Source organism: Astatotilapia calliptera, chromosome 3, assembly GCF_900246225.1.
Source record: "Astatotilapia calliptera chromosome 3, fAstCal1.2, whole genome shotgun sequence".
NCBI classification, from domain to species: Eukaryota; Metazoa; Chordata; class Actinopteri; order Cichliformes; family Cichlidae; genus Astatotilapia; species Astatotilapia calliptera.
Genome location: NC_039304.1, coordinates 16,969,040 through 16,978,754, shown reverse-complemented (window position 1 = coordinate 16,978,754; position 9,715 = coordinate 16,969,040). Strand labels below are relative to the sequence as shown.

At 41.5% G+C, this 9,715-nt stretch overlaps 1 protein-coding gene across 1 annotated transcript; it reads left to right on the top strand.

The window, feature by feature from the left end:
- The first annotated feature begins 5,519 nt into the window (after positions 1 to 5,519).
- Positions 5,520 to 9,389, top strand: shbg (sex hormone-binding globulin). The gene is made up of 8 exons (XM_026162112.1): positions 5,520 to 5,906; positions 6,666 to 6,763; positions 7,009 to 7,195; positions 7,682 to 7,843; positions 7,984 to 8,140; positions 8,388 to 8,524; positions 8,652 to 8,853; positions 8,978 to 9,389. The coding sequence occupies exons 1-8, from the start codon at positions 5,799 to 5,801 to the stop codon at positions 9,112 to 9,114; spliced, it is 1,188 nt and encodes a 395-aa protein (XP_026017897.1). The 5' UTR covers positions 5,520 to 5,798; the 3' UTR covers positions 9,115 to 9,389.
- The last annotated feature ends 326 nt before the right edge of the window (positions 9,390 to 9,715 follow it).

Here is a 9,715-nt window from a genome sequence, read left to right as displayed (position 1 = left end):
TAGAAACGTTTGATCCTAACGTCCCGACAAAATAAAAGCAAATGCTGAAATCTGCATTTGTGGAAAAGGTGAAACAAAGAATTCATCATAAAGTAAGACTTTACCGTTCACCTGTAGCGTCTCTGCTTAATCATTCGTGTCAGCTTAGTTGGTTGCTGAGAAAGAAACCTGAGCCTGATCACAGATTACCATCACCGAATGAGCACTAGTGACACTCAGTGGATTATCCAGGAACAGCCAGTCCTAAAACGTGAGGTAACAGATGAATTGCCTTTGAACATATTAAAGGGACAGATCACTCCAACATCAAAATGACATGTTTTGACCTCTGATCCGTAGCTCCAATTATCCTTCTAGATCAGGGGTATCAAACATGCAGCCCAGGGGCCAAATCCCGGCCCGTCAAAGGATCCCCCTGCCCCACTGTGCGGCTTCAGAAGGTGGGAAATAAAAATGCTTTGAATTCATTAATAAAGTATTTCTATCTTTTAAAGTTGTTAGGATTATAAAGAATTTAAATACTCTTTGTTGTTTCACACTGAAGGTTTTGTACTTTTGTACATCAGCTGTGATCCCTAGATTTTAACACACGTGCAATGACAGTAGCTCATGACTGTTGGAAAAACAGACCTGCAGGTACGAGTCTGACTTCATTCACTCCGTTTATTTTGTAATGTTGCCTGTAGGTGATATTAACACTGAGATGCATTTAACTGTTGATTGGGACATGTGTGTTTCGTGCTGAAATAAACAGCACTTTTTCTTATCACTGTAAGAAAATCACACAGACCTGGTCCCTTTATGAACTTTGGACCTGTTTCCATCCTGACTGATACGCTCCCCAGTGTTCATAAGTTTCTCCTTTTAAATCACTTTTAAATGAAATGAGTTACTCTGAGGGTAAACACATGCTTGCACCTGTCTGAGTTGGTGCAAAATTGGACACATTTGCTTATTTTTTACAAAACAACATCAATTGATGTTGTTTTCCAGCAAGCAACTTCGATTACCTTACACTGATAAGTAAGATGTATGTAGGTATACTCTAGTTTCCCCTGAGCTGATCCGTGGTATGTCACAGAAACACACAGGTATGAGGGCAGATGGAGGGCAGTTATTTTAAATTCATCAAAAATATGTGTATGCATTTGAATCAACTGGAGATAGCAGCCTTTCCCCACTGAGGTCTTTTAATCTTGCCAAATTGTATGTTTTGCCAGCAGGCAGCGGAGACCACTCACTGAAAAGGAGGAATCTATGGATGGTAAAATGGTAAATGGCCTGTATTTGTATAGCGCTTTACTCGTCCCTAAGGACCCCAAAGCGCTTTACATATCCAGTCATCCACCCATTCACACACACATTCACACACTTGTGATGGCAGCTACATTGTAGCCACAGCCACCCTGGGGCGCACTGACAGAGGCGATGCAACTAGAGGCGGGCGGATCGATATCAGTACCAGTGCTAGTATTGGTATGGGATCAATACTAAGTTATACTCTGTTTCTACCCTCTAAATTCCGTGTGTAGTTCACTGAACATTTTACATTTTTTTGTTGTTTGTTACGGTGTTTGTTCCCAGAAATAAAAAAAAAAGAACTCAAACGTGCACTATGAATAATATCTTAACCTTTTTTCGTGTTGACTGTTTTATTTATAACCTATAATACATTTAAAGAACAGAAGCTGACAAAAAAAATAGTTTCAAAATACATAAAAATCTGAAAGTTGTACTTTGTTGTGTTAACTAATAATTGTGGAAAGTAAACATCACAATGGTCATTAAAATTGATGATGATTAATCTCATAATTCATGCTTTCCCCTGAATAAGCTGATTTTTATAGGTTAAAAGTATCGGTATTGGCAACACTGCTGGGGAATGCGCAAATAAATATCACCAGTTAACCTAAAACCTAGTTAAACTGGAACACCATTAACACCGGTGTGTGACGAGTATCCTCCGACATGCACAGTTCAGGGTCTCGTTATCATGTGGAGGGCAGAGGCGAGCAGGCGAGAAAGCTGCTCGCAGACGTCCTGCTGCCTGCCTACAGCAATGACTCATTGGTCACGTGATAGTCACAGTCATGCCTTCTGATTGGTCCAGAATCTAACGCAGACGACCAATCATCCTGCGATGCGGAAATAACGTCTCCAAAACAACAACAACGTAGCGGGAAATTGAAAGGAGAAGCAGCTGGTAACAGTGCACAGTTTCTGCAACTTTAGGTTCTAAGTTAATTTACAGTTTAAAATGGTATCTTTAGAGCTTTAAGCGATGTTTCCTGGTTTTCTCTGTGGACGCGGTATGTTGCCGCTAGTTTAGTGTTTCCTCGTAAAATCTCGTAAAAGTATTGACTGCAATGAACGCTGTATTTATTTTGACATGTTGCTCAAAAAGGCTGTAAATCTGTGACTTAGCAGTTCCCTGTCCTCTCTATCAGCCATTCCAACTTCTTGTTTCGCAGGAGTCACCGATGCAAGTCATCTGCCTCCATCCTCCTCCTCTGTCATACCAACCCTCTACAGATCCACTTACACTACATCCATGAATCTCCTCTGTGGTCTTCCTCTTTTCCTCCTGCCTGGCAGCTCCATCTTCAACATCCTTTGTCCAGTATATCCACCGTCCCACCTCTGCACATGTCCAAACCATCTCAGCCTGAGCTGTCCGTCTGATGCACACATTTTCAGTCTTTCTATCAGTCCCACCATCTCCAAATTATACATCACAGCAGATCTCTCTACCATCTTGTAAACCTCCCTGTCACTCTTGTTGTTATCCTCCTGTCACAAATCACCCTGAAACTTTTCTCCACCCGCTCCGCCCTGCCTGTGCTCTCTTTCACGTGCACACTGTCTTTTGCTTTCGATGGATGATCTCAGGTATCCAGTGGAGCAGAACCACTGGATCATCATAGTGCAGGGTTTTGGGAGACAATAACCCACATTTTGATTGGCTCTGCAGAACATGCACTGTTCCAAAATCTGTCTTTTTTTTATAATACTCAGGAAAAGATTGTCTAATGCCATACTCATCAGGGAAAGTTACACGTCACTAAAATGTCACAAGCTAGCAGATTATGTTCAGTATGATGGAAAGAACTGCAGAAAAATGAAGCAGCAGTATGTACTGAAAAATGGAGTAATGAAATAACAGTGAAATAAAAGGAATTTATTGGAATATATAAATACTGTTGCGTGAGACCATAAGAACAAGCTTAAGCTTCCTTTTATCCTCATTGTGTTTACCTAGCAAGAGAGTTGGAAGTGTGTTAGATTTGACCTCTGTATGCTAAATAAATCTGGGAAAATGTACGTTTTAGTGTACTGTACAAACATTTCAGGCGACCTCTCAACTATGTTGACATGTCCCACTTCACCCCAGTCACACACAGCGTTTGCCCTACATTTAGTTTGTTGGGATCTGGTCAAACTTGTAGGTGGCAAAGTTACAGAAGATGCCTTTAACTATTCTCTGGTCATCATAATAAGAGGATACAGAAGGAGAGCAGAAAATAATTCATTCCTAATTTCTGTCTAGAAGCAGCACACAAAGAGGTTCCAAAGAAATCTGAGTAGTAAAATAAAAAACAGTTCTGTTAATCGGAGTGGTATTTTTCAAGATTTTTTCTTTTTTAATCAAATGGTCAAAAACAAAACGTAAAAAACATGAAGTTAACTTTTTATTACTGTAGTTTACATTCACCCGAGGGCTCACCCCGCCTCCACTTGCAGCATCATTTCAGACGTAGTGCAGAAGCTGCAGGCGCTCTCTCCTGACGCACCAAACTTTATAATGGGGGGTTTTAACCATGTCTCTCTTAAATCAACTTTGGACAATCTGTATCAATATGTATCCTGCTGTACTTCACATTCACCACCCACAGCCATCTGCATTTCTGCAAACACTGGTCTCAACCAGCGCGGCCTTCCAGCCTCAGAATCGATAGCTTGTCCAGAACATGGCATATATGCCCTCTGGATCCCAGGAATTGTGACAGCAGACGCCAGCGAACTGCAGACTTTTCCACAATCTCTCTGCTCCTCATCCTTTTTTCCTTTTTCCTCGTAAATTTGTACATTTACCATTTTTTTCTCAGAATTTTTCCCTTTTTTCTCCCAAAGTTGCAAATTCTTTGCTATTATAATTGTCAATTAAATTGATAAATTTGCATTTGTATTTTTCTCTCAGAACTTTCTTTTACATTTTTTTTCTCAGGTAACTCGAACATTTCTTTCTGGTAAATTAGATAAGCTCCAGTTCTTCTAAAGATTTGTTGTTCTTGTATTGTTTTGTTGTTGTTGTTTTTAGTTTCATATTTTTAATTTAAACCCATTTTTTTAAAAATGAAAAATTTCAACTTAACCTTGAAAAGTAAAGCAATGCAGCTTTGCCCTTTTTACTTTATACATTTGAGTTTTTTCTTGTAAAGTTGACCATTTTTTCACCTAAATGTCTTTTTCATGAGTTTTCCTATTTTTTCTTCTGCGTTTGTGAATTTCTTTTCAATTTTTGTTTCTCTAAAACTTTTTTCTTGTAAATTTCCTAGTGTTTTTTCCTCACAAATTTGAGACTTTAATCTCAAATGCCACTTTGTTTTTTTCTTGGCTTTACAAATGTGTAAAGCTATCCAAGTGTTCATAAACACTTGGATTGCCTTGTAATTTTCAGTCTTTTAAACACCACAAGACGAAGGCCACTTACTTGTTTATTAAAGTGAAAGCAGACATTTCCAAAACTGGCCACTCAAATGAGAAAAATCTTGATACTTGATGGATAAACAATACTAAACCTCGGGGGAGAAATATTTCAGTGAGATTCAAACTGTCTCTTTAATCTCTTCATGAAAAGGATGAGTCAGTCATTGTCTGGGAAATGGTTGTGGTCTCCTGAAAATAGTTGTTTCGGTTAAAGCCTAACAAACTGCTGAATTTGACTAAGAACAGATCCCTTTTTTCTACAGCACATGTTGTAGCTTTTGAAAGCAGGGAGACATAGATGGTACCATAGTAATAATAATAATGGCTCTATCACAGTGTCCCATTATGTCAGAACACAAAATGCCATAACCCTAAAAGCAGCAGCATGGACGGCAGCCATCAGTAATCCCTTCATTTAGATGAGTGCTGATACCTTCTGTGATCAGCTCGTATGTATGAGAGCGTGTGACAGGGAAGAGTTGTGGCCTGTTTGCTGTTCATCTTGCATTTCCCACCTTTCATGGCCTGATTGTGTGCAGCGGAAGAAAAGAACTTTGAGTTCTCTCTCCCCCTTCACTGCAACATTTTACACACACACTTAGTCATGGCTGGCAGCGGTCAATCAAGGTTCCTGTGTAATGTGTAAACACATGTGTCTGGGTTCGCTAAGGTCACTCACCTGGCCCGCAGTCGTGTCCTTACACAAATAACAACGAGTGTGGAAGATTGATGGACTGATAAAAACACACTTTTTAACTTCTAATATTGCAACAGACCCTTTAAAACCCCCCACAGTTTCTTTCTTCTGTTTGCCTGCTGTACTTCACATTCACCACCCACAGCCATCTGCATTTCTGCAAACACTGGTCTCAACCAGCGCGGCCTGCCAGCCTCAGGGATCGATAGCTTGTCCAGAACATGGCATATATGCCCTTTGGATCCCAGGAATTGTGACAGCAGACACCAGCGAACTGCAGACTTTTCCACAATCTCTCTGCTCCTCATCCTAACTCGACCTCCATCTGCACCGCAGTGTAGCTGGACCAACCGTGGGCTGTGGGGACTGAACGCGGCGAGGCCTGGGTCAGTGAATGTGCTGCAGGATGACTTGGAAAGCAATGGCAGGTGCACTACTACTCACTCTGAGCCTTATTTTGCTGGGGTGGGGAGCTGAGGGCCAGGAAAACGGAGGTGATAAGGTATGTTAGTGCAACGCACAATGCCTAGAATTAAAATGTGCACTCGGTGTGTGTGCGTAGGAAGTATCATCTATATGCACCTTTTCAGCCTTTAGTGAAGTCCCTGATTCTCTGCAGAAGCATGGATGACTGTAGTGACATATATTGTTTCTGCACAATTACATGCTACAGCTCCTGATGATTGGAAATATCTGCCTGTATCATTTAGATACATCTTTTTCTTCTAGAAAAATCTACTTTGTTGGCTCATAGGTTATGTTTTAAAGAATAAAAGTCTAAGGGGGAGGGGGGATCCCAACATTTGCTTAGACTTTGCTCAATTTGCTCAGTTTGTGGACGCATCAGCATAATTAAGATAAGAGAAGAAATACTTTACTTTTGTCCCAGTTTTGGGAAATTACTAACACAAAAAGAAAAGCAAGACTTGTTTTTCCTCTTAAATGTTGTACATACACATGGTTCATCTCCACAAGTGAGTGTTGTGTGGTTGCTCTTGTCAATGAAATGCAGTGATGTGGCACTTCATCACCATTTAATAATTTCTGCACACTGCTCTGTTCAGCTTTTTTTAAAAAGTCGAATCAATAACTGAATAAATTTAATCTCTCGGTTTAATGTGGTTTTAACGAGCAGCCAATGAAGATCTCTGAGTGTAAAATACTGAGGCTGAGTTCAATAAATTAGAGCTGCGTGTAATAAAAAGCTGTGAGTAACGACCTAAGTGTCAGTTCAGTGCAAGATGAAGCTTGTGTCTTCCAGAAAAAGGTGCTGGGCAGTTCTACCGTCAATCTGGGCCAGAACACCCACGACTGGAGGCCGCTGATCCACACAACGGTCAACCTTAGTGAGATCCGCAGGTACGTGTGCGATGGGGCAAATCAGTGCACCGTCAAGCCTGCACAGCAGCTCATCTGTGGGCAAGAAGGTGCACATGATTCTTCTGGGATTTCAAATTAAAACGTGACATTGAAGTTCAGTTTTTACTGAACAGGCGTACATGAGCTCTCTAAGATCATTCAAAGATAAATAAGCAGGTTGTCTTATTAATGCACCAATGAGCAGCCGTCACTCCAATTTACTGTATCTTTATTCTGCCACGCAGCATCAAATCCTCCTTTGAGTTCCGGACATTTGACCCAGAAGGTCTGATTTTCTACGGAGACACAAAAAACGGGGATGACTGGTTTATTTTGTCGCTGAAAGACGGCGTCCCTCTGATGCAGATCAGCAAAGGTGTGCTCGTCAGCGTAGCGGGCAACCCGAGGCTCAATGACGGGAAATGGCACACAGTAAGCATCCAGTGATCACTTGGAAATCAGTTTGTTGAACTCCAACTGGCTAAAGAACTGCTTTATGTTGCTTTTTAAAAACTCACCCCCTTATGCTTTTCCTTATTTTCTGTCATACATATACATATATCCTCACAGTAGTGGATGTTCATATTAAATATTGAGGTCAGTTTATATGCAAATTATTATGGTCATCGTCATATAAGGAAAACAGCTGTGAGCACACAAATTCCACCCATCTGCTCCTCGTGGTTTGTTTGCAAGAGACAGCCAATCAGAAGAAAGCTGGAGTGGCCTTGAAGGGGGAGTGGCTAAAACTGCTGGTTTGGGCCTGGAGAGAACTCAGGAGCTGCTCCAAGGCTCCGTATGAGAAATTATGAAGAGCTCCTTGAGAGCGCGAGAATGAAAACATGCTGGAAATGAGCATAACAGCTCATCTTAAAACTGGCTAACTGTACCGTTTGTTGTTCTCTTGATGCCACCAAGATGGAAGTGAGCAACCAGGGCAAATTTGTAAAGCTGGAGGTGGATGGCACTGGCGGGCTGGTGGTGGGCATACATTCCAAGCAGATGGAGGAAGTCATTTACGGTAAACTTCGACTGGCCCTTGGCGGGATTCTGATCAGCAAAGAAAAGATGATTCTTCAGGTACTGTGTGTATTTTGCACCATTTGTTTTAAACTGCACTTCAGCTGCAAATAGACCAGATGCTGTTTTCCTTTCCTTGCACAAGACCTCTGGAAAATAGCTTCTTGAACATGTTTGAACCGTCCCTCCTCTTCCTTTAGTTCAATCCCAAAATGGATGGCTGTGTGCGGAAAGGCAACTGGCTGAACCTCACCTCCCCATGGGTGGCAGAGGCAGACGAGCTACAGCCTTGCTATGAAAACATCCAACCTGGCAGCTACTTCCCTGGCACAGGATTTGCCATTTTCAACACCTCAGGTGGGAACACTCTGCTAAATTATCCCAGATACGAGCAAGTGTTTACACTCCTTTATTCAATAACAAGCTTTCCAGCTGGCCCGGATATTGCATTTATGCATGATATGGCATCTCGGGTAGCAATATTTCTCCTACTTCTAAGTAGGTATTCCTGATCAGATTCAGCACGTTAATTTGTATTTATCAGAAGTGGTTTTAACTGCCTCAACACATCAGCAAATGTACTTTTTTCTTCTTTTTTCCCCAGATTTCCAGATCGATGGAGATCACGAGGTCCATATTGAGCTGTGGGGGGATTTCAGCCAGATGGACGGGACCCTTTTGAGCATCAAAGCTGATGGGGAGGAGCTCATGTTCTCTGTGGTAGCTGATAATAACACTAAGGTATCCACATAAGTCAGATGTATTTGCCCTCAAAGCGGGATTATTAACTTAGCAATGATGTTTGTTTCATGCAAATAACACACACAGATCAGTGTATGTCACAGTTCTGTTTCCATTTGGCATTCAGAACTTCACATTTACCTCTAGAGAAGAGGTGTTCACCATGAAAAACACTTTCAAGAGGCTCCAAATTAAGTTTCTGAAGGATTCGCTGAGGGTGGTTAAACATGAGGAAGAATCATCGGCTGATTTTTCAGTCAGTGCAGGGAGCAACACCGGTTATTTATCAGCTTGGAGAGATGGTCATCTTGCCATCGGAGGCCTTTTGGGTGAGACTGCAGCTTTAAAGTATTTCAGTCGAATCCTGTATTACTGTGCAGCAACACAAAAAAAGGATCTGCTCTGTGTAACTCGTGAAGACGATTGTTTTCTTCATCTATTTTGTCTTTTCAGGTGAGAATGACGACGATGTCGGCTCTCAGTTCTTGACAGGCTGTCTGGAGAAGATCCAGGTCCAAGGGAAGGATTTGGATCTGGATTTGGCACGCGTGAAACACGTGTCCGTTTCCTCTCACAGCTGCCCCGCTTAAACCACAAAAGCATGCTTACACTTTAGGGTATGCTGAGTAGACATGGTGTTTGCAGTGATGAGCACTAAAGTGTTTTAAGTCAGAATTTTATACTTCTCCCAGTGAATCTCTAAAGTCTAAATAATTTAGTGCTAAATATTAATATTTTACGAGATGTCTCTTCCACTTTCCCACTTTTAACACAACATACAGATAAATCTGATAAATGTGAGCAGTTTTGTGACCCTGGTACATGCAACAGCAAGTTTTTGAATAAAATATGACTTTCCCTAAAATGGTTTCTGATACATATTCATTTTTCTGGTATATTTTAAGGCACAATAGAGGAGTAAGATGTGTAACAAATAAAACTGTTATGTTATTTTGTTATGAACACCTTTATTCTTCAGCAGAGTCGGAACTCTCTTAGGCAGTTTTTTTTTTTTTGGTAATTTCTTTAAGGGGGCGTTCGTGGCTCAAGGGAGTTCGCCTTGTTGGGAGTTCGCCTTGTAATCGGAAGGTTGCCGGGTCGAGCCCCAGCTCCAACAGTCTCGGTCGTTGTGTCCTTGGGCAAGACACTTCACCCGTTGCCTACGGGTGGTGGTCAGAGGGCCCGGTGGTG

Bases quoted from the DNA above. Each gene is read 5' to 3' on its own strand.
- shbg (XM_026162112.1), top strand. From the start codon at position 5,799: ATGTGCTGCAGGATGACTTGGAAAGCAATGGCAGGTGCACTACTACTC. The intron at 7,196-7,681 runs GTAAGCATCCAG...GATGCCACCAAG, and splicing joins ATGACGGGAAATGGCACACA to ATGGAAGTGAGCAACCAGGG. The intron at 8,525-8,651 runs GTATCCACATAA...TTTGGCATTCAG, and splicing joins TAGCTGATAATAACACTAAG to AACTTCACATTTACCTCTAG.